This window comes from Elephas maximus, chromosome 12 (genome assembly GCF_024166365.1).
Source record: "Elephas maximus indicus isolate mEleMax1 chromosome 12, mEleMax1 primary haplotype, whole genome shotgun sequence".
NCBI classification, from domain to species: domain Eukaryota; kingdom Metazoa; phylum Chordata; class Mammalia; order Proboscidea; family Elephantidae; genus Elephas; species Elephas maximus.
In genome coordinates, this window is record NC_064830.1 from 80740246 (window position 1) to 80765867 (window position 25622).

A 25622-nucleotide genomic window follows, 5' to 3' on the forward strand; every position below is an offset into this window, starting at 1 on the left:
TTGGGGTACATTTTTTATGACAGCCAAGGGAGAGCTTTGGAGCCAAAGATTCTGGATGAACCTAAGGAATTCTATCACCAGTCATCAAAATTCTGTTATCAAGGGGCGGGGGTCTGGGGACCATGGTTTCAGGGGACATCTAAGTCAACTGACATAATAAAATCTATTAAGAAAACATTCTGCATCCCACTTTGGAGAGTGGCTACTGGGGTCTTAAATGCTAGCAAGCAGCCATCTAAGATGCATCAATTGGTCTCAACCCACCTGGTGCAAAGGAGAATGAAGGACACCAAAGACACAAGGTAATTATGAGCCAAAGAGACAGAAAGGACCACATAAACCAGAGACTACATCAGCCCACAACCAGAAGAACTAGATGGTGCCTGGCTACAACTGATGACTGCCCTGACAAGGAACACAACAGAGAACCCCTGAGGGAGCAGGAGGGCAGTGGGATGCAGCCCCCAAATTCCCATAAAAAAAGACCAGACTTAATGGTCTGACTGAGACTAGGAGGACCCTGGAGGTCATGATTCCCAGACCTTCTGTTAGCCCAAGACAGGAACCATTCCCATAGCCAACTCTTCAGACACGGATTGGACTGGACTGGACTATGGGATAGAAAATCACACTGGTGAAGAATGAGCTTCATGGATCATGCAGACACATAAAACTATGTTGGCATCACCCATCTGGAGGGGAGATGAGAGGGCAGAGAGGGCCAGAAGCTGACTGAATGGACTCAAAAATGGAGAGTGGAGGGAAGGAGTGTGCTGTCTCATTGAGGGGAGAGCAAATAGGAGTATAAAGCAACGTGTATATAAATTTTTGTATGAGAGACTGACTTGATTTGTAAACTCACTTAAAGCACAATAAAAATTAATAAAAAAATTCTGTTATCAAAGATACAAAAATTGTGTATGTACTTTTAAAATCTCTAAATTTTCCAGCTTACAAAGTGGCTCACATTGACCATCTTCTCAAGGGGTGCTATACCCACTGAAGAGATGAGGGTCTGAGGCCAAGAGAGTAACCTACCCAGGGGCACATAAACTAAAAATTACATAGCTGGGTCTCAAAGTCAGTTCTTGTTATTCATAACCCAGTGTGCTCTGTAAACCACACCATGGAGTGACCCTGCCCTGCCCTACAAACCACCTCGACAGGGACACAGGAGGATGCAGACACCTACTACTTGATAACTGCAGTCACTGTCCTTGTTGGCACACAGGCCTGGCTGAGGGCACTGTGCTAAGAACTAGAGGATGCCATGGGGCAAGTAGCTTCGTGGAGACACATGTGTATTTCCAGTGGCACTCACCGTAGTGGTACTCACAGTCCCTGGCATGTGATAGGTATATAATAAACATCAAGGGAGTGAATGAGCGAGTGGACTGGCAAGTAAAGGAGTATGAGAGAAGTCTGAAATAGCCATGGGGCTGGACAAAAGCTCAGCACAGGGCACACCGTGGATTATTCCTCATTTAACTCCAGGCAATACTGGTCCCTGCCTTATTCAGAGGCTGCCGGGTAATGCTGTGAAACGCCTAAAATCTGACCCACAAATTAGGCAAAGGTTTATCCTGTGACAAGAAATGCGGGATACACGAGAATCAGATATGAAGCTTTGTCAAAATACAAATGCCTAGGCCTTCCCCTCCAAGGCTCCTACTGAGGAGGTCTGCTGTAGAGCCAAGTCCACATTTTTTAAAACCTTTAAGACTCTCTGGATAAGAAGCATGAGTTGGCTCGAAAAATTTAAGCTTCAGAGAAATTGGTTGGAAAATGAAAGAAGACTTACCCAACCCCCTATGAATCCAACTCGGTTATATCCTAGCTGGGCACCACTGCCCAATGGTGTTCTCTTTCCTCCTTAGCTCACCTGGTGACCTGAAATATTTGTGACTAACCTGGTGAATTTGCACATGGTAGCAGCCTGGAACTTCCAAGCCAAGAGCAGCACTCGAAATTCCGTGGGGTCAACACACAGGTCATTGCAAAAGCGCTCCATGCCTTCCTCCAAAATTGCATCCTCCCGCTCGTCCTTGTAGCGCTTGAACAGTTCTTCCAACCTCTGCAAGGAAGACTCCTCGGCATTGGATTTGGGTTCCCTCCCAGCATCTCCCGACGATGTCGGCAGCTGGCAGGCGTCGGTGGCGGCCTCTACCTTCTTGGTCCCATTGACAAGGATATCCCCACCTGGCTTGCCGCAGGCTGGCGCCTGTTCCTCGTGGTGGCCTGCACCCCGCCTGCTCTGTGACTTGCTGCTGGAGTCACGGTCTCCATTCTTACTGCCCAGGGTTGATGAGGGATTCTTGCACTTGGTGACACACTGGCCCATGGTGCTGGCGGCCTGGCCTTTAGAGTGGCCCCCTCGGGATCAGATGCCCTTGCTGCCGCTGGCCCGTGTGCCTCAACATGCCATCAGCCAGAGGAGCCAGCCAACCTAGAGGAAAAAGCAGAGAACAGTCACCTCTACACAAGGGAAACAAGGTATGGACGCTACCCTCCTGGGACTCCCCATTGGTGCACCTGGCTTTTTAATGAGCCAACAAAGCACCAAAGGACATGCCCTGAGACTGTCCCTCATCCCTCCTTCATAGGCCAGCTCTACACCTTCACCTTGGAAATGCAGTTTTCCAGTGCCAGGGCACACATGGAGAACTAATAAAGGAAATTCCTAAAATTCTTAAGGTAACATATGTTACAAAGAGGTTGATTCATGTGCAGAATGCATCAAGGGAAGACTACACTTTTGCCAGGAAATATTCCCGAAGAAATCTGTCTTGCCAACTTGCCATCACATAAGAAAGTTATTTGAACCTGAGTTGAGCCAGAAAGTGCAAATAAAAGGTTCATCTTCCAGTCCCTAATGTTGGAATTCCCAGATTTTCTTTTTAAGTAGGATGAGTAGGGAGAAGGGGGTGGCCATGACCAAGATCGCTAGTTTCCTAAGATCTAAAGATGATGTAAAGGATTTGCAGGGTCAAAACTACAAACAGGGCCCTAGCCAAAGAGCAAAGGAGAACTTGTCTGACTTCTCCAAATTCCTTTCTGGGGCTATCCCATACAGTAGGTGAAGTGCTCATCCCCGCCTTTCCTCACCCCACTTTCACAAGCCATCCACCAAGCCTGTACTCCAAGCCAAGTAACCCAGTCTCCGAGCTTCTTTCCTTCTCCCCCTCAGGTCCTCAGTGAGGCTGAACACAGAATGCAGGCCAGGCTCACACTACACATGAACCATCTATAGGTGCAGTCCTCCAAGGGGGCACCTCCACTTTAAAAGAAAGGCAGAATTATCTAAATAGTATCTCTAAATGATAGGATAATTGCTAGATGAAGAAGAAAAGTCCGTGCTGATACATAACAAACTGTTTATGGTACCTTATTACATGATAACTAAAGTGTTTTTTAAAGAATTGCTAGAAATTTCTGAGCTGGAAGTGAAGTGATTTCTCTAAGACTGTCTATTTGGGATCCTTGTATTTCTCCCTTCAACAAATCTGCTAGGAGATGCATTTACAATTTAGTACTTGTAAAATTTTGCCAGCTGCTATAATAATAATTGTGTGGAGACACTGGTGGTTCAGTGGTAGAATTCTCGCGTTCCATGCAGGATACCCAGGTTCGATTCCTGGCCAAAGCACCTCATGTGCAAAATCACCCCTGTCAGTGGAGGTTTGTGTGCTGCTGTGTTGCTGAACAGGACTCAGCAGAACATGCAGACTAAGAAAGACTACGAAGAAAGGCCTGGCAATCTAATGCCAAAAATCAGTCAATGGATCAAAAAACCCTATGGATCACAATGGTTCAATCACAACCGATCATGGAGATAGCACAGAAACAGGAAGCGTGTTGTTCCATTGTGCCTGGGGTTGCCAAGAGTCGGGGACCAACTCAATGGCAGTTAACAACAAAAACAATACCATAATAATTGCAACCACTGAAGTTACTATGCAACAGAAATTTGGACCAGGAGCGAGGAGAAGTACGGTAGGGAAAGCCAACCCCAGACCAAATCCAAGACAGTCCCCATGTCTGGCTCTAAAGAACTTTTCTGGAGAATTATGATCCAAATTAAAATCTCACAGGGGACTGGCAGCATGGTAAAAGAGTGATTTTTATGAAATGCCAGAGCTTAAACATCATGATAAATGGAAAAAATACTTAAGTCGTCAAGGGTTTCATTTTATTTGGATCCACAATCAACGTCCATGGAAGCAGCAGTCAAGAAATCAAACAAGGTATTGCATTGGGCAATTCTGCTGCAAAAGACCTCTTTAAAGTGTTAAAAAGTAAAGATGTCTCTTTGAGGACTAAGGTGCGCCTGACCCAACCCACGGTATTTTCAATCACCTCATATGCATGTGAAAGTTGGACAATGAATAAGGAAGACCAAAGAAGAATTGATGCCTTTGAATTATAGTGCTGGTGAAGAATACTGAATATACCATGGACTGCCAGAAGAACAAACAAATCTGTCTTGGAAGAAGTATAGCTGGAATGCTCCTTAGAATCGAGGATGGCAAGACTTTGTCTCATGTACTTTGGCCATGTTATCAGGAGGCAACAGTCCCTGGAGAAGGACATCATGCTTGGTAAAGTAGAGGGTCAGCAAAAAAGAGGAAGACCCTCAACAAGACGGGTTGATGCAGTGGCTGCAACAGTGGGCTCAAGCATAGCAACGATTGTGCGGATGGCACAGGAATGGGTAGTGTTCCGCTCTGCTACGAGTCAGAACTGACTCGATGGCCACCTAACAACAACAACATAGCTTCAAACTATACCTGAAGAACTTAGCTTTCTCCACATAGTGCCTGGATAAATCTGGGGAATGTTCAAATTGAATTTTCTCTAAGATTAAGTTCTGAGGGTACAACAATCTTAAAATGAAGGCCGAAGCCATTCCTGTAGTTTTTGGAGACTATTCATATCAGGGTGTGTCCCATTCTCTACCTTCAAAGAGAATAAATGATAAGAAGAGATGCCTACACATGCCCTTGAAAGACAAGCAGTTTCGCTGAGGCTTCAAAAACACACAACAATCCTTATAAGGTTTTGGTGTGGAAGATGACAGACCCAAACCAGGTTTTTTAAAAAGTCTTTTCTTGTTTTAAGAGCATAGCTAGTAAGCAAGAAACATAAATTTGTAAGATTTTAAAAGGCAAAGGGTTAATTCTTGGAAGGCCATCATACAAAGGAAGCAACTGTTCGAGTTGAATTGTCTCAAAACAAATAGGACTATACCATGTGGAGGGTCTGGTTTCCAGATTTGTGTTTCTAAAGATTAGAGTGCTGAAAGAAACAAAAGGCCTAAACTTACACAAACCCCACATGCTCACAGACTGGCAACTCTGATTCCCAGGCACGCTGACTCACCAGGGTTTGCTGCTCAGCTTCTGCTGCTGAGGGAGGCCTGGGGAACCCAGCGAGATAAGAGGATTTTCTGATCACCATCTGACCCACCCACCCCAGACCACTCAGCCCCGCCCCCACTGGACACATGCCTCCTTACGCCAGCTTCCTCCAAACCCTGGCACGAAGGCCTTCAGGTAGGAACAGAACAGATGGGGCTTCCAAAGAGGCCCTAATCCCATTTACTCAACCAGCCCACCACAGACCAGCATCTGATGACCTGACACAGCAGAACCAGCTGGAACCTTGGCTTTTAATATGCCTTGCAAATGAAAATCAGGAGAGGAAAATCAATTTAAACAGATGATCAATCGGCAAGTGCAGCAAGATGGGGCCCCTTTCATCCATCCTGTCCTGGTCTGTGAAATGACCCCACTCCAGTTGAGTTTTGAGGTGAGTGGTGGTCTCAAACCCAAAGGAAAGGAATTTCCAATCTGACGGTGAGCTCAGCTGTGTCCTCTGATTACCCACCCAACAGCCTCCCTTCTTTTGTGACTACTCCTTTCTCTAGGAAAACACTTTTGGTCCCGGGGCTTTCCCCAGCCTCAGTCATGGCGCCCAGCCCTGTGTCCCAGGCTGGCAGCACTTTAAGTGTTTTAAGTTGAAGGTCTCCCTGGACCCACGAGCTGCTGGCTAATAGCTAATGATATGAAAAAAATCTAATGATAGCAGTTATAAATTATTGAGCACCTGACATGGTGCCAGGCATTACGCTATGCAATTTATGCACATCAACTCATATATCCTCACCACGACGTCATATAAAGACAGGGAAACTGAGGTTCAGAGTGAAGTGCACATCAACTCATATATCCTCACCACAACCCCATATAAAGACAGGGAAACTGAGGTTCAGAGTGAATTGTCCAACATCAGATAACACAGAACCTGGGTATGTCTGACTCGAGAAACCATGACTTTTCCCACTAGGCTAGACTGTTGAGCCCACCTACAGCAAGCTCGCAGGGAAAGCCCGCCAAGGGCTGGGCCCTGAGCTCCGGAGAGACACCACAGCAATTCCAGAGCAGCAAGTCTTAGCATCAGCCACTGGAAGACAGCAACACACGGTCTGTGCCCAGCGCGCAAGAAGGGAGGCCTCCCCGCTGCTCTGCTGTGATCGAGGCAGGCAGGATGCCCTTGGGTCAGCCCCACCAGATGGCCAAAATCTGTGAAAATTCAGCCCATTAGAACGCTTAAGAGCTCCAGCTCTAAAGTCAAAGCCCAACTGCCAGAGGCTATTGTTCAACTCAGTGGAACCTGAATTTTCTCAAATCTGTAAAATGATCATCTGCCTCAGAGAGCTATTGTGAGGATTCAGTGAGAATACCTGGTACACACAACCTGACACACAGAAAACACTCGGGTATATCATAGTTATTATCATTATTAGCAACCGGGTAGAATCTGATTAGCCTGTTGGAAGCCCCAGCTGTTGTCCTGTCTGAACAATGGGTTCCAGGCCTCAGCTTCCCCAGGCCAGCCAGGACTCTTAACCCTGGCTTGAGCCTTAGCTGGGGTCCTGCTCAAAAACAGACCAGTCTCATAAAAAGACAACCTAGAGACTGGGAAAAAAATCTTTGGGAACGACCTATCTGTAAGGGTCTAATCTCTAAAATATATAGAAAACTTCAACAACTCAATAACAAAAAAGCAAACAAGCCAATTAAAAAATGGGCAAAAGACATGAACAGACAGCTCACCAAAGAGGACATTCAAGCAGCCAACACACACATGAAAAGATGTTCACAATCATTAGCCGTTAGAAAGATGCAAATCAAAACTACCATGAGATATCATTTCACCCTTGCTAAAATGGCGCTGGTCAAAAAAGCAGAAAGCAACAAATGCTGGTGAGAATGTGGGGAGATTAGAACCCTTATCCACTGCTGGTGGGACTGTTAAAAAAAAAAAAAAAAAAACTAGAAATAGAACTACCTTATGATCTAGCAATTCTACTTCTAGGTATATATCCTAGAGACTGAATAAATGTGACATGAACAGACATATGCACACCTATGTTCACTGCAGCACTACTCACAACAGCAAAAAGACGGAAACAACCTACCTACCCATCAATGGATGAATGGATAAACAAAATGCGGTACACACACTACGCAGCTATAAAGGCTAATGATGAGTCCTCAAACCATCCTACAACGCGGATGAATCTGGAGGGCATTATGCTGAGTGAAATAAGTCAATCACAAAGAATAAATATCATATAATCTCACTTTTATACAAAATATACATACAGAAACCAACATTCATTAGTGGTTACCAAGGATTTGGTAGGGCGGGGGGAAGATTCACTCTCTAGATAGTAGACACTTGTTTTTGGTGGTGGGAAAGTAACACCTCACGTAGGTGAAGTAAACACAGCCTGACCAAGGTAAATGATGTCACTAAGAAGCACACAGGAAAAAAGGATGTTTTTGGCAAATGCTAAGACATACATAATTTTGCAGCAACCAAAAAAATACATGTGTGGTTACACACGTATGCATGCATGTACATATGTGTATACGTATGTGTGTGTATGTGTATGTGTGTGCATCCATATGTATTCATACGCATGATAAGGCACAAAGGCAGCACATTTACAGAGTCTTCTAGGCATAACCAAACACCTCATGGGACAACTCAGTCATTGGCATACTATCATTCATGAAGTTTATATTCTATATCCCCGTTTGGTGAGTAGTGCCTAGGGTCTTAAAAGCTTGCGAGTGGCTATTATATATTGGTCTCTTCCTGTCCAGAGCAAAAGAGGAAGAAAGAAACCAAAGACTCAGAGAAGAAACCAGTCTACAGGACTAACAGTCTACATGAACTATGGCCTCATCTACCATGAGACCAGAAGAACTAGATGGTGCCAGGACTCCTTTTTAAATGAGATAATCCATGTCAAATGCTCTGCCCAATACCAGCTCAAGAATATATTCAGTAAGTGTTAGCTTTTATTATAGTTGCTGTTATCATTATTGCAAAGTCAGTGACAGAATCAAATCTTCCTTCTCCTCGAAGAGGGCTCCTTTCATCAGCCAGCCCTGATCTTCCATGGCAATTCAGGTGTGTAGGACTCCCTAGAGGAGCCCTGGTGGCGCAGAGGTTAAGCACTCAACTTCTAACCAAAAGGTGGGGGTTTGAACCCACCAGCCGCTCCATGAGAGAAAAATGTGGCAGTCTGCTTCTGTAAAGATTTACAGCATTGGGAACCCTATGGGGTAGTTCTACTCTGTCCTATAGAGCCGCTAGGAGTCAGAATCGACCCGAAGGCAATGAGTTTTTGAGAGGACATCCCAGACACCCAGCAGCAGCTCTCCTGTTCTCACAGTAAGTCACTCTCTCCTCTCCTGCCTCAGCTAAGTGGCATAAATGGGTTGACGGAGGCAGGAACAAGAAGAGTAAGGAGAAGGGAAAGGCAGGAAAAGAGAAAACAAACCCACAAACCTGGAAAGCTGACTTTCAAAGCACAGTTGTAGCTTTGGTTGTTTACCACAAAGATGGAAGACAGTAACTCTACTGAGCCCTACTCAGCCTTATGCTGGACTGAGATCAGCCTCCAGCTTTTCTCCCTCAATCTCAGCTCTAACTGCTTCTGCCTCCCCCTTCCTTGTTTCCTCTCTGCACATTAGCCTCCAGCTCCCTCTTCCCCTTTGCCAGCTCTGGCTGCTGTTCCTGGGATGGGCTTGGCTGCCTGCCCAACCCTAGGCCTGGAGTAGGTACTGCAGGCCCAGAGGGCAATCCCAGAGGCAATCCCAGAGGCTGCAGTCAGTGTGGATGCTCTAGCTCCAAGGGTATCAGGAAGCTGTTCATCTCTTAGGCAGTTCCATTAAATGACAACCACAGAGTGGCGTCACTAGGGTTAGTATCACCCAGTGTGGTAACTCATGGTATCACCCGCCCCACGGACCTCCTCCTATACCAGACTATGCAGAGTCCTTAGTAATGTTTTTGTACTGTTACTTGTAAATCATAATTTCCATATGTCACTGAATATAATGACAACAGAAATGACATAAACAACTATTAAAACTAAAATTATACCTTTAAATTACAATATCATACACATACCCTAAATATATTTACATTTACATAGTTTCCCGAGGTTAAAGTGGTGGGGTGAGCAGGGCCAACTCTGCAGGAGGAGGCGGCTGGCTCACTGGGCAGTTACATCCTGCTGCAGGGGCTGGCAGAGCAGCCACACCGGGGACCCAGGCCAGCAGCCAGGCCATGCCAGCAATGCCCCTGCTCAGGGACAGACTGCGTGGCCAGTCCAAACTTCAGGGCTCTGCAGACTCAAGGCTGGCACCCACTTAAGGTTCTGCCCTTGGCTCACAGCTCACACCCGTGCTGAGCCCACACCGGGATGGGGTTGGGGCAGTGCTACAGAGGGGCAGTGGGCCACCCGCTGGGAACCCCCCACCCCGTGCCCCAGGCTTGACAGACCGCAAGAACCAGCAGAGGTGGATGTGGGCCAGGAAAAGCCGAGCACTGGGGGACACTGGTATCTTCCTTTCTGATGCTGTCACCTGGTGCGGTCACATCCCCCTACTGATACCACTGCAGCCATGCAAGTCCCTGTCCTCTAGGGGTTTGTTACCTACTGCTGAGACAGAACTGCCTCTTATGAAGCAGAACTCTGCATGGAGGGCTAAACCATACAGTGCAAGTGGAAAGGGAAAAGGAGGGACAAGTGTGGACTGGCATTATGGGAAGAAATGCAGCAGGACGGGGGAGGAAGAACCAGTATCTGTGTTACATGGGGCTACACACTCCATATGCATCACTACCTTCAAACTTCACAACCAGCCTGGGAAATGGGCTGCTCTGGCTTTTACAGATTAATAAACGGAGGTTTCTTAACTACTAAGCAGTAGGACTAGGAAATGAAGACAGCTGTCAGACTCTAAAGCCCACACTGTGGGAAGTGCTCACAGAGGAGGTAGGGCTTGTTTGTTTGGACCCTTAAATGACTGGTTGCATAAATGGAAGGAAGGGGAAAGAGGGCTGATGTGGTCAGTTCATGTCTACAGGTGATTTTAAGAAATGTATTACTAACAGTATTTTTTAAATAATTACTTACATTTATTGAGCATTTACTGGGTCTATCCTAGCACTGTGCTGAGGACTTAACCTGACAGTCACATTTAATCCACTACAACCCTATGAGGGAAATGATAATCTTCATTTTACAGATGGAAAAACTGAATAGAGGTTAAGGGATTGGCCTGAGCTCACACAGCCAGTATATGAGGGAAAAGAAATTCAGGTGGTCTGATTGTAAACTGTTCGCTCTACATTGTCGACCTTGCTACTGTTCTCTGCTTTGACTACGTGCCAGCACGTACCCCTTCCCTGAGGAGGTAAAGATGGCCGAGGATGAAAACATACATCATCAACACCTAAGTGCAGCCCAGAAGTATTGACTCAATGAAAACATTAAACTCCCAGGAAACTTTCCATTTTGGTCCAGGATCTCCCTGAACAATGTGTGCCCCTGAACAGTCACTTAACCTCTCTGAGTGTCTCTGACCCCAACATTAAAGTGAGGGGTCTGGACTAGTCCTTCCAAGAGGCCTAATGTTCTAAGGTTACTTCAATATTTTTGGCTTCCAAAGAGAGTAAAGCTCTAATGTAGCCCACCCAAGGACAGGCACTTTGCCTCCTTAGTGAAATGCATGTACGGCTCACATGCCTCCTTGCCTGGGCCTAGCAGAGCCAAGGAAAAATAAGTCCGAAAGGAGAGAGAAAGCAGGGCCACTCCAATCTGAACAAGGGTGATACATAACAGTGTTGGTGCAGCCTTCTCTCTCCTGCATCACCATACTTTGCTCTCTGCAGGGTGAGCAATGGGTCCTGACATATGGAAACCAGACCACAGCAAGCTGGCCCGTTGCTGCAGCTGGGCGGGTCAGGAAGCGGTGCAGAAGACTGCTGGGATGGCTGCTGCTGGGGAGCCTGTCACCCAAGTAACTGCCATGTGAACCGAGGAGCTAAAAAACAGGAGGAAAATGCCGGCACCAGAATATACTGTCAGCATGGCACTCAAGACCTACTGAGGCTTCTTGAGAGAAGGGACCAACCCAACCCACCTCTCCATTCTGTTTCCATTTAGAGTCTATTCAGGAGCAAGAAGCTGCTGACAAGATACTGGTGTTTCTACACAGCAGCAAAAAGAAACTCATCTTTTCAGCTCTCATCTAAACCATTTGTAGAGCTAGTTGGATGCATGTTTTTATTTCTTACTATATATGCCAGACACCCAAAGGCCAGAGAACACAAGTACATGAATTCCTCAGACAGCTTTGCTCCAGCTGCCAGAAGCTGAAGCGGCAGTACTGGCAGAAGCCATTCCCCCTGGGGAGTCTCAAAGCGAGACCACAACAGCCCCTTGATCCCACCTCGCAGCCGCAGACTCTGAATGGCCTGAGAAAAAGATGGAAAATGGGTGGTGTCCATTTGTAAACCACTTCCTAGAAAGTGAACTTGCAAAAATCACAAGGAGGAAAGACTGAGAAAGCATTTTAAATGCAGTCACTGCCGTCACTTGGAACTTGGACTTCAAAGATCACCTTTGGAGATTAGGTCTTACCCGGAGCTACTTGGGAGGGAAAGCTGTTTCCTCTGCCAAAGCAAATGAGACCCGTCTGCTTCTATTTTCATGCTTTTGAAAGACTTTTTGTCCTAAAATGTACTGCAGCAGCAAGCTAAGACAGCAGTTCCATTTAGGGTTGGGTAGGAACATACGACTTTTCTAATTCAGCCAATCTCAAAAGTGCAAAAAAGAGGGATGGAGGGAGGGAGAAAAGAGGATTTTTTTAAAAAGAAAATATACCAACTGGTTGTATTTCTGCAAAATAATATTAGGTCACGTGACACTGAGCACAAAGTAATTTTCTTTTTCCTTGTAAAGTATACTCACTGTTCCTTACCTTACATATTTCAAATATATTAATAAGAATATATACCCAGTTGAGGCCTGAGGACTGAAGCCAGTGTGGGCTGGCAAGAACAAATGTTGTATGCCATTGAGTCGATTTCGACTCACAGTGACCCTATAGGACAGAGGAGAACTGCCCCATAGGGTTTCCTAGGTTGTAATCTTTACGGGAGCAGTTTACCACATCTTTCCTCCTGTGGAGCAGCTGTTGGGTTCAAACCACCAATCTGCTGGTTAGGAGCAAAGTGCTTAACCATTGCACCACCAGGGCTCCTTGCTAGAACAAATATTACTTGCCAAACACAACCAAGCCAACACACACACACGTGCTAAACTTTCCAAATACCAAATAATGAAGCATTTTTGGTCTCTGGGTTCCAGAGCTATGTTTAATCCCACAGGACTCAAAATAAACAACAAAAATGGGCCATATTGTTTTACTGAACAACACTTGAAATACTTTTTGCTGTCACTATTGAAAGGATCTCAGGTGGCACAGTAATTAAAGCACTCAGCTGTGAACCAAAAGGTCTGTGGTTTGAACCCACCAGCCGCTCTGCAGGAGAAAGGCAGCAGTCAGCTTCAGTAAAGAATATAGTCTTGGAAACCCTACGGGGCAGTTCTACTCTGTCCTATAGGATCCCTATGAGTCGGAATCAACGCCAGTGGGTTTGGCTTTTTGGCTTGATCACTGTTGATCTGTGCAGGTCTGACTACCTACTTATGCGCAAACGGGGCATTGTTAAGGGGCGCCAGAATTCTAGGTGGGCCGCTCTATTTATTTCTGCACTATCTGTGAATCTGCGCTCCGAGGTCCTGGAATAAAAACAGCATGCCTGCTACACGCTGTATCTCTGGTCTTGTGCTTGCAGCTCGTTCTCCTCCTCTTAGGAGACAACCTCATTAGATCCTACTGAAGGTAAACCACTGATGAGGCACTAATACCCCCCTTCCAGGGAGCATATGGATACCAGCCACCCTGGAAGTGTACCTGAATGTAGCTGATTAGTGTTCAAACACCCAATTACCACATCAACTGTTCACTTTTCAGTCACCTTTGGAGTCCAGTAGTCAGCAATCGACTGAAAAAAACATTAACTGGAGATGAGGTTAGGTTTCTGCATTTAAGTAAAAGGGAAGGCAAGAAGGGAAATTGTGAAATGAATCAAAAGACAAGGAAGGAACCCAGTACGAAGATGATAAATGATAAAAGATAATAAAGGGGCACCTGAATGTCCACAAATGCATAGATGTGGCTTCTAGAGTCACATTTCCTCTCAGTAGGGCTCAGGTTCATCACATGTAACTAATCCTCCTCTTAATGTTCACTAATTCTTAAAAAAAAAAAAAATTAAATCCATTAAGACCACACTGACCACTCTTTTCCTAGAGGCCTGTGATGGAGGTGGGCTGATAATGCAGAGCAGACAGGAAGAGCAAGAGGACAGAGAAAAGACCTGCACAAGAAAAGAATATCTGCTTTCAATCAATCAGCAAACGGTCAGAGAGGTGAGGTTACTCAGGCTCTCTTTCCTGGGGCCAAATTCAGAAGTATTGCATACTTACTCTGTAAAGTTTAGAAAATACAGACAGATATCAAGGAAAAAAGTTACCTAGTACCCCAACACCTACAGTTAATGTTTTAGAACATATCCTATCAGTCTTTTATACACATAAATACATACATATACATGCTATGCACATGTGCCTTGTAAACACAACTGGGGTCACACTGTACATCCTATTTGGCAACCTTTTCCACTGAATGCTTCTTCACAAAAATTCTCTCCTCACAGAGCTTTTAGAAGAGCAGCAATTCAACTATAGTGTTGGAATCACTCTATTTCACGTCTCATTTATATCCTACGATCCAATCTGTCAAAATTTGGTACAGCACTGTATGGCGGGGGGGGGGGAGGTTGAGACTCCCTATAGTAAAGCATGTTTAACAGCCAGATAAATACTCCATTGAATGGAGGTACCATAATTTATCAATTTAAATCTCTCATTGTTGGACTTTTAGCTTGCTTCCAATAGTTCATTATTATAAACAGTACTCCAATAGTTCATTATCATAAACAATGCTAGGAAAATAAACAGAATATGCAGCTAAAAATCAGGATATTTGTATTTCCTGAAAATAAATTCCTACAAGTAGAGCCAATACATCAAAGGATATGCTATATATATATCTCCAATGTGACTTCCAAAAAAGTAGTGTCAACTTATACTAGTAGTGTACTGAGGGTATGTATTTCTCCCAACACCTTCTTGTAGTATTTGCCAACTAAGTCAATTTCTTTAAAAAGAAAAAGTAATCCTTACAAAAAGCACATAAGGCATTAAACTTAAGGAAACATATCAAACAATCAAATAAGGATAGAAGATGGGTAAATAAAGAGACTACTTCACTGTGAATACTATCAACAATAAAGGAATCCAATAATGATTCTGGCTCCAAGGATTTTTAAGAAAGTTTTGTTAAATAAGGGAAAACAGGAAAAAAGATTAACTATAAGGACATCTTTCAATTATATCTAAATTTTCCAAATTTATTCTTTCAAAAGAAAATGCCATCACCCCCCCCCCCACCCCCAAAGAAAAAGATGATGTCTATATTTAGGTCTAGTAAGTAACAGTCTCCTTACCATGGGTTTAACATCCGGGGTTGTGAAGCCTCTAGCCCATGGACTAGCTAGAACCTGACTGATTCACATCCACAGGGAGCAAGAGTCTCATTCAAAATGGACTGCGGAACCCTTGGACAGGGCTAAGGGCTGGATGTAGCCCACAGGCTTATAATATGGACTTTCAAGCTTCAGATGGGGTCAGAGGGTATTAACACCTATAACAGACACTTGTCTGCCTCCTCAGTATCCAGGCTCGCCACTGGGTGATAATGCAATTTTCACTAGGAGATCCCTCTCCTTCACCCTTGGCCACGTGGCTGAGTGGAGTTCATAATGAAATGTGTGAGTCAGGTCCACCAAAGCCTCACATGACCCTGGCTTCAGTGACTGGATTAGGGATAATACAGGTGCCCTAAACTAGCCATACTGAATCTCAGCACTGAAAACAGAGAAGTTGGAGCTGCTATAGTATCTTACCAGAAAAAGAGGAGAATCTGGAGCCATCAGGGAAAAGAATGATGCCTACCAAAGGACCACTGTGAGGATTAAATCATCCCTTCTATTCAGATACATGTGGAACCCAAAATGCAACCAACCAGTGGAAAGCAGCTCCAAAAGACAAAGAGAAGCTGAGTTTTGAAGGATTAATAGCACCCTGAATCCAGCTGTACCTGAAGTGAGATCAAAGTTTGAGCTTCCATTATGTGAGCCGATAAATTGCCTTTTTGCATAAGCCAGGTGTCAGGTTTTCTGTCACAACAGAAAGAATTCTCATTAAGACACAACAGGTATGTCACTCAGATCCATCTACTCACACATCAAAGAAAGAGAAGATCTAATAATACCTAGATGTCCTGATGCATGGTCCACGACCAATTTACTAGGCCACAATTTCTTTCTTTCTTTTCTTTAAGGCTTCAAAAAATGCTTTATTGAAAACTGTGGATTTGATTACAGGAATCTTGTTATTTGTCTTTTTTTTTAATAATTTATTTTTTTGGTTGTTGAGAATATACACAGAACATATACCAACTCAACAGTTTCAACGTGTATAATTCACTGACACTGACTACATTCTTGAAGTTGTACAACCATTCTTACCCTCCTTATCCGAGTTGTTCCTTCCCCATTAACACAAGCTCACTGCCCACTAAAGTTCCTAACTAATTTTCAGAGTTGCTGATGTCAAACTGATCCTATATAGATAGATCTTAAAAGTACAATGCTCAAGGCAGACATTCATTACCAGTTAAACTATTCTTTGGTTTTAAGAAGACTGCAGTGGATATTTTTGGTTTAAGGTTTAAACATTATTTCAGAACACTAGTTTCAGGGGTTCATACAACCTCTGTGGCTCTAGAAAGGCTGGATTCCAGAGAATTTGAAATTTTGTTCTACATTTTCCCCTGTGTTCAGGATTTTTCTATAGAATCTTTGATCGAAATGTTCAGTAATGGTTGCTAGGCACCATTCAGTTCTTCTGGTCTCATGGCAAAGGAGGCAGTTGTTCATGGAGGCAATGAAGCCACACATTCCATTTCCTTTTCCTATTCCTGACTTTCCTTCCTCTGTTGCTCCAGCCTAACAGAGGCCAAGTCTTGTACCTTGGATGGCCACTTACAAGTTTTTAAGACCCAAGGCACTACGCAATGAAGTAGGAGGTAGAACAGAAGCACTAAATATGTTATTACGCCAATTAACTAGAATGTCTCATGAGACGATGACCCTAAATCTCCAAACTAAGGAACCAAATCCCATGAAGTGTTTGGTTGTACACAAGTAGTTTCAGCAGCTACTCTTTTTTTTTTTTTTTGTCATTGTTGTAAATATATCTATCACATAGCTTTTGACTAGGCCACAAGTTCAACCCAATATATAAAGGGAACTCATGGCTGAACTACAGGATCAACGATCCCCAGTTCATCCAAGCTGTAAATTCCATCATAACTGGGTGGACCACAGCCTTGAAACGCCCAAGGAGCACTTCCACTCTGCACACATGCGATTGCCATGGGTCAGAACTAACAACAACATGACTAAAAAGCTGAAAGAACTTTTCCAATTGCAATTTTACAAACTTAGGCCTCCTTCAAGTAGATCTACCACAGACTACTCAAAGGTGTTTTTTGTGTTGTGTACATATTTCCTGCCGCTTTCCTGTTCCCAAGGACGAATCTCCTCCAAGCATTCAGACACCATGTGAAAGGCTGGGAACCAGAGCTTCCGGAAGTCTTCCTCTGGGCAATAATAACATGATCAATCCTCTAGCTGAAACAGGTATTTCATCTAGACCACATCCTATGAAACTAAAAGACCAGACCCGACCAGAACTTGACTACCTTCTTGGTTTCAATTACTATCCCAGAAACAACTTCTCTTTGATTTTAAGGGCTGAGGAGCCCATTTAGAAAGTGTTCAGGTTTCACAGACGGTGACAGAAAATGCTCATGCTTGTGTCTCTATCGGAAATACATTCCCCGCAGGGTGAAACTTGAGGGCCCAAGGCTTGGGCTTTGCTTTTGTTCTGTAACAGTTACTGATTTCAGAAATGCACACTCATATGCCATGAAGCCCCAAGGTATATTGACATGTAAAGATGTGCAGATAATTAAATACAAACCAGAACTCTGTACCTGATGGAAGGCATCGTGCTGTTATAGGCTTTGCAAAGGAAGACAGCTGATGATTGTGCCCAGTTCCTCGCCTACTTCCCGCCCACACTGACCTGCCAAAACTGTTGCTGCCTAATGGCCACTGCAATCCTATTAAAACTTTGCCCTAGCAGCCAGGCCCTATTTTAAGAAAACCCAGTGTGAGAACATCTAAAAGCAGTAGCACCATAAGCTCTGTTGGTCAGCAACACCTTTGAGAACCTGATGATAGCTACAGACCCCAGAATAAACAGTATATATATATATATATATATATATATACATTCTCTCTCTCCCAAATTTTGCATCCACGGGGTCCATGAAATTACATGGAACTTTTCTGAGTTGTGTCAGTGTTTTGGCTGTATTGCAAGCACATTCATTCCCTTCATTAAAAAAACAGTTGCAGAAATATTGCAGCTCCTATAGCTACACCAGTAGTCGTGTGCCTTCCAGGAAGGACAGGACATGCTTTGGTTGCAGAATGACTGGGTTTGCACAGTCTGTCGGATCTCCAGCATATACTTAACCACCCTGCACCCTCAGTTTTCTCATCTCAAAATTGGGAAAATAACACTGCTTCTATCAATGGTTCAGTGTGAAGACCCACCACCTCAGATGGGTCTCAGGTCAATGTTGAGCTGTCTTCCTTGCCCGTCCAATCTCAAGTGCCATCTCACTCTGATCCAGCACAACAGTTCTGTTTCTTCACAGCACATATCACTCTCTGAAATTCTTATCTGTGGACTTCTGTATTGGACACCAGAAAGTAAGCGTCACAAGAATAGGGATTTTATCTGTCCTATTTTATCCTATGCACCAATGCTACCAATGCTGCCAACAGATGCTTAATAAAGATCTCTTGAATGAATAAGAATCACTGATGCTTACTAAGCACTTATTGCATACAAGATACAAGTCTACACACTTTAAAAGTATTAACTCCTGAGTTAATAAATGATGTATTTATATTCGACATGCTTAGCAATGTCCCTAGCACAGTTACCAAAAAAAAAAAAAAAAAACCATTGCCATTGAGCCGATTCTGACTCAGAGCAACCCTACAAAACAGAAGACTGCCCCACACGGTTTCCAAGGAGCAGCTGGTGGATTCGAACTGTCAATGTTTTGGTTAGCAGCCGATGTCTTAACCACTATGCTACCAGGGCTCCAGTATACAGTTAGGGCTCAATATATGATAACTATTAATACCAACTGTAATTATTATTAATATGATGTTAACAAATACTCAACAGCAAAGGAGTTGAGTCCTAAGGATGCAGAATTCAATTTCACATCTCAAGAGCTGGTTTCTAAGGTCCAATTTCTCCTGGACCCCTTCCAATATCCCATCACATTGAGAAAGAAGAAAAAACAATGTCTCATTGCTCCAATTATTCCCTACCTCATCAGCATCTCGGCTAATCTGATACGAACATGGCTCCTTAGCCAGCAGTGTATGGCTCTGTCTCTCCTCACTCCACAAGCTAACTTTCACCTTAAACATAATGAAAGCCAAAACGTGAAGCTGAAACAGGGAGGTATTCATCCTGTCATGCCTCTTTGTGACCTGCACCTCAGCCCCTTGGAAAAAAATTCACATTATTAACAGAAATCATGCCTGCCTCTCATTTTAGCAAGGAAGTAAACCCAAAGGGTTTATTCAAGCCATGGCCACACAGCACTCTAGATACTCCAGGGGTTTACCAACCTAGTGCATTCTAGTGAAAACTTTTCTGGTGCCAGTCTGCATCTTCCCCACCTCAATAAACAAAGGCATCGTATCTAAGGCATTTGGAGATGCAGGAGCAAAAGCCAGCAGCTTTTCTGAATACTGCATAGTGCTTGTTTTAAATAGGGATTCAACTGCTTAAAACACTTAAAGGACTCAAGAAAAGCTGAATACTTAAACACTGCCAGTTTGTATTTCTTGAGATCTCTTATGCCAGGGTATTTACTGAAACTTATGACATGGTGGCTTTCAACTCCGAGGGCTGGAGAATGTTCCTTGTCAAAGAAGATAGGTGATATGGGCCATCAAAGTCCTCCATCTCTTTAGAACAACTGCAGACAATGGCCTGTTTCATATGGCAGCAGGAAAAGGCCAAGAACTGAAGTCCTAGTCAGGGCCTCCAAAGCCAGACACACTTGCCAAGAAAGCAAAGAGCAGATTCCACCTCCACTGGCTGGCAGGCCCCCACATTCTGCTTTAACCATGTGAAACAACCAGCCCTTGCTCTCCCCGCCTCCAGGCCCAGTTATGATATTTGGGGTGGACAGAGAATAGCAACACCAGCGACTTTTTCTAGGAGAGTGTTTTTTAAAAATAGAGCTTCCAAGTTTAGGCCTAAAACTGAAAAGAAAAATAGCCAGAATTAGAAGCTTGTTTTAACACAATACATTGAAAATTACAAGTTTAAGCACTGGTAGCTGGGGAGGCAGGGGGATCACACCACCACATGATTTCTCAGTGAGTCACAGAAGATAGTACAGGCTTGTTTAATAGCGAGAGTCCAGCGATAGCATTAGGAAGTCCAGTTGTGTCAGGTGATGGAAAACCAAACTGACACTCCACCTGCATCTGTTATAGCAGTGGCAGGACGGGCACAAATGAGCTGCAGCTGTGACTTACAAGACAGCAATATTAATAAACCTCTTTTGAGGCTAGTCAAAGAGGGTATGTTTGAAACCCTGAATATGACTCACTTTCACAAGTTAAATCAGTTTAACGGGGGGAAAAAAAACCTCTAATAATAAATCACTAACTGAAACATTTCTGGATTTCTAACATCCATTCTTAACATACCTTTGTGTCAAAGCAAAAGCCAAGTGCAGGCTACTAACAGCAGATTGCTACCTTTTCGGTTAGGAGACGCACTCTGATGGAACTAGATGAGAACAACAAAAATTAATCTTTAGGCCTAGATGGATGCTGTCATGATAATAAGATAATAAAGACCTCCCCAAAGGGCTTCTGGGTACCATAAATTATATAACAAATCCCCTTCCGCCAGGCAGCCAGGATTAACTCCTATTCCCCCAGGTTACTAGAGTATCACCAAAGGGCTTATCAAAATGAGAAAGGCATTATCCACCATCGCTCTGCAAAGTCGGTCATCCTTCTCACTACAAGCCAGCTTGCTGACATCAACTACTCACTGTAAGAGAAGTCAACATAACAATCTTAAAACAACGTTGATATCTGTTTCTTCAAGGCCAAAGCTTAAAAAAAGGTGGGGCGGGGAGGGGGGAATAATTCATTAATTTCTCCCCTAGTAAGTTCTTCTGATTGAATTGTTTATAAAGCTTCTGTTATGAAACAAGGCTTGAATGGATTATACATTACTTACTCTTATGGAACATAAACATTCATGGCTCCCAAGCAAATTGTCAAAAATGATAAGTATATGAGGAAGGATATTGTTGTTTTGGTGATAGTTTCTTAGAAAGCTCCAAGAAGGCAGGCAGTGTGTATGGTAACTTGAAAAGGGCCAACCAGACCAAACAAATACTTTCTAAAGAATCGAATGAAAATAAGCACCTGTTATGGAGCCCTGATGGCACAGTCGTTAAGAGCTTTGGCTGCTAACCAAAAGGTCAGCAGTTCGAATCTACCATTCGCTCCTTGGGGCAGTTCCACTATGAGTCAGAATCAACTCAATGGCAACAGGTTTGGTTTTTTGGTTTATGTGCCTAGTACATGATGGCCTTCTCCAGGAACTGGTCCTTCCTGATAACATGCCCAGAGTACGTAAGTCTCATCATCCTTTCTTCTAAGGAGCACTCTGGCTGTATTTCTTCCAAGACAGATTTTGTTCGTTCTTCTGGCAGTCCATGGTATATCCAATATTCTTCGCCAGGACCGCTATTCAAAGGCATCAATTCTTCTTCAGTCTTCCTTATTCACTGTCCACCTTTCTCATGTATATGACATGACTGAAAATACCATGGCTTGGGTCAGGCACACCTTAGTCCTCAAGGTGACATATTTGCTTTTTTAACATTTTAAAGAGGTCTTTTGCAGCAGATTTGCCCAATGCAACACATCATTTGATTTCTTGACTGCTACTTCCATGGGAATTGTGAATCCAAGTAAAATGAAATCCTTGACAACTTCAATCTTTCCTCTGTTTATCATGATGCTTATTGGTCCAGTTGTGAGAATTTTTTCTTTCTGTTGAGGTGTAAATCATACTTAAAGCTGTAGTTTTTTATCTTCGTCAGTAAGGGCTTGAAGTCCTCTTCACTTTCAGCAAGCAAGGTTGTGTCACCTGCATATCTGCTTGGTAGAGGAAGATCCTCAATGAGATGGACTGACGCAGCGGCTGCGACAATAGGCTCAAACACGCCAATGATTGTGAGGATGGCGCAGGACTGGGATGGCGCAGGACTGGGCAGTGCTTCGTTCTGTTGTACGTGGGGTTGCTATGAGTCAGAACCAACTTGACAGTACCCAACAACATGTACCTAGTGCACTGCACATATCTACCTACCTGAACAGTTATTGCTTTTAAGCAATAACATTCACAAATACTACAGTATTTATTTTCACAAATAATATGCCCACACATAACATGTGGAAACTAGCATAGCATGCTTATGAAAATAACAAAATAACGTGGGAGGGGGGTGGGGTGGGTGTTGCGCAGCTGGCAAAAAAGTATAATGTGCGCATTACTGGGTAAAAACATAGTACCTAAGGTTTACCATGTTCCAGGCATCATTTTCAAAACATTTTCATACACATCAACTATTGCAATAATCCTTATAATGATATCCTATGAGGTAAACATTACTATCACATTTTATAAATGAGAAAACGAAGGCACACAAAGTATAGGTAACTTGCCTAAAGGCACACAGCTAGTAAGTGTAAAGCCAGAATTTCTCAAAATTAAATGTTTTTCAAAGCTATTTTTTAAAAAAATATGGAGGTTTAAATTGCCTCTCTCAAAAAGCACTACAAATGCAATCCCTATCAAAATTTTGACAGCATTTTTTGCAAAAACAGAAAAGCCAATCCTCCAATTCATATGGAACTACAGGGAGCCCCGAATAGCCTCAGCAATTTTTAAAAAGAACAGAGTAGGACTCAAATTGGCCGATTTCAAACCATTCTATAAAGCTACAGTAATAGAAACAGCATAGTACTGGTATTGGAATAGGCATACGGACGAAAGGAATAGAAATTGAGAATTCAGAAATAAACCCATACATCTAAGAATGAATGATTTCCAACAAGGGTGCTAAGTCCATTCATTGGGAGAAAATTAGTCTCTTCAACAAATAGTGCTGGGAAAAATGGATCTGCAGAAGCGAAACAGTAAATCAGAATAACTCACACCATATATGAAAATTAACTCAAAATGATCAATGGCCTAAATTAAGAACTAAAACCATAAACTCGTAGATGAAAACATAGGAATAAAGCTTCAGGACTTGGTTTTTGACAATAAATTCTTATATATGATACCAAAAATAAGAGCAACAAAAGACAAAATTGGACTTTATCAAAATTAAAGCTTGTGTGCATCAAAGGACTTATCAACAAAGTGAACAGACAACCTACAGGATGGAAGAAAATATTTGGGAACCAAATATCTGATAAGGGTTTAATATACAGAATACGTAAAGAACTACAACTCAACAACAAAAAGACAAATAACCCAATTAAAAAATGGGCAAAGGGCTTAAAAAGACATTTCTCCAAGGATGTGCAAACGGACAACAAGTACATGAAAAGATGGCTCAACGGCATTGGGAAAGTGCAAATCAAAACCACAATGAGATGGCATTTCAAATGCATCAAGACGGCTATTACCAGAAAAACAGAAAACAGCCAAGTGTTGGAGAGGAGGCGGAGAAACAGGCACCCTCATCCACTGCTGGTGGGAATGTAAAATGATGCAGCTGCTTTAGAAAACAGTCTGGTGGTTCCTCAAGAAGTTAAACACAGGATTATCATATTCCCAGCAATTCCACTTCTGAGTATATACCCCAAAGATTTGAAAGTAGGGACTCAAATACTTGTACACCAATGTTCATTGCAGTACTATTCACAATAGCCAAAAGGTGGAAACAACCCAACTATCTACCACATATGAATGGATAAACAAAATGTGGTATATCCACACAATGGTATTCAGCCATAAAAAGACACGGAAGTCCTGATACATGCTACCTGATGGATGGACCTTGAAAACATTACGCTGAGTGAAACAGGTCAGATACAAAAGGACAAATACTACGATTCCGCTTATATGAAATACCAAAACTAGGCAAATGCAAAGAGATAAAAGTTTATTAGTAGTTACAAGGGGCTGGAGAAAGGTGAGAATTAGGAGTTGTTACTTAAGATGTATTGAGTTGGTCTGACGTGGCACCTTTTGGAAACAGTAGTGATGGTTGCACAACATAGTGAATGTACTTAATGTCACTGAGTTATAGAGTTAAAAATGGAAATATTTATACATATTTACCACAATCAAATAAAATAAAGGATATATTATAATAGGTTTTTCTTGGTTGTTTTGGTGCGCACAAGCCTTTCAGTAGCTGAGAAATGACAGCTTGGACTAATCCAAGGGCTTGCAAACTTTAACTGTAACCTTTAGTGAGAAATACATTTTACATCCTTACCCAAGACACACAAAAATACGCCTATAACTGCCACAAGTTTCATGAAGCAATTATTTATGCTTACTTCTATGATGCTATTTCTTTAAAAAAAAGTTTTTGTTGTTGTTTTTAATTGTTGTCTATAACCCACTAATGAGACATGACTCATCTTGAAGACAAACTTGAAGGTTTTATTGTGCCAGACACAGTGCCAAGCATTTTACATGCATGATATTGTTTAAACCCCACAGCTATGCCATGAGGTTTGTACTCTTAATATCCCTAATTTACAGATAAGGAAACAAGCTCAGAAATGAAGCAACTTACACAAGTCCTTACTCTGTGGCAGAGACAGTGGAGCTCACCAAACATTTCATCTGCTCTCCCAGTTTGCCTGCCTCCTTTCAGTTAGGTGGGGCAATATGACTATTTCTGGCCTATGATACTTATGCCTTCCAGGTCCAGGCATAGAGCTGGTACATGACACCCCTGCCACGGTGACCAAGACAGTACAGATGGTATAGTAGAAGTTGGTGGAACCTACATCAACCTGGGTGGGTCTCTAACTGTGTAGCAGACCACCCTTCCTCCTGCCAACCCATGTGGGACATGTGGTATGAGTGAGCAATAACTTTTATTCTGATTAAGGCAAATTTTCTAAATTCTAACTCCTGCACTTAAAAAGTGTCTCTCCTCGGTATTTCCACAGTGAGTGACTTAGTTCAGGCCCCTGCCACCTTTATTACAACACCTTCACAAATGGTTTACTTACTCCCAAGATTGCTCCCTCCAATCTCTCCTGCACACTGCCACAGGGGTGATATTTCTAAGATGCGAACACACACACCTCTACTGAAGATAATTTAATGGTTCTCCTTTACCTACAGAATAAGATCCAAACTCAGGAAGGTATACAAGGCCCTTCTGGATTTTGCCTCAACTTCTGTCATATTCCCCTCTCCTGAAACACCTGCTACTCACAGCGCGGCATTGCCTATTCTGCCTCTACCGTTTTACACATGCTCTTAGCACTGCTTGGAAGGCCTCCCTATTCCCCAGTCTTGGTCTTTCAAGCCTAATTCAGATTTTTTTTCTCCCTCAGGAATCCTTCCCTGGCTCCTAAAAGCAGACCCAGAGCCTATCTGCCCCTCAGCACCTTCATTTATAGCAGTGATTTTTTTTTTAACTTCTAAATTTTATTTATTTTGTTGTGGTTGTTGAGAACATACACAACAAAAATACACTAATTCAACCATTTCTACACATACAATTTAGTGACAATGGTTACATTCTTCAGTTGTGCAACCATTCTTACCCTCTTTTTCTGAGTTGCTCCTCCCTCATTAACATAAACTCACTGTTCCC

The 25622-nt window shown here is 43.1% G+C and overlaps 2 protein-coding genes across 6 annotated transcripts in view; one reads left to right on the top strand and one right to left on the bottom strand.

Moving 5' to 3' along the window:
• REXO5 (RNA exonuclease 5) overlaps window positions 1-8247 on the top strand; it is a 53482-nt gene extending 45235 nt beyond the window's left edge. Inside the window, exon 21 of the mRNA XM_049904901.1 lies at window positions 8175-8247. Within this exon, the coding sequence (XP_049760858.1) occupies window positions 8175-8232 (58 nt within the window). The 3' untranslated portion in view covers window positions 8233-8247. The remainder of the gene's footprint in view (window positions 1-8174) is intronic.
• Window positions 1-25622, bottom strand: part of DCUN1D3 (defective in cullin neddylation 1 domain containing 3) — a 47643-nt gene that overhangs the window by 1223 nt on the left and 20798 nt on the right. For all 5 annotated transcript variants that reach the window (XM_049904918.1, XM_049904917.1, XM_049904913.1 and 2 more), the window contains one exon: window positions 1911-2446. In XM_049904918.1, coding sequence (XP_049760875.1) covers window positions 1911-2341 — 431 coding nt within the window. In that variant the 5' untranslated portion in view covers window positions 2342-2446. The remainder of the gene's footprint in view (window positions 1-1910; window positions 2447-25622) is intronic.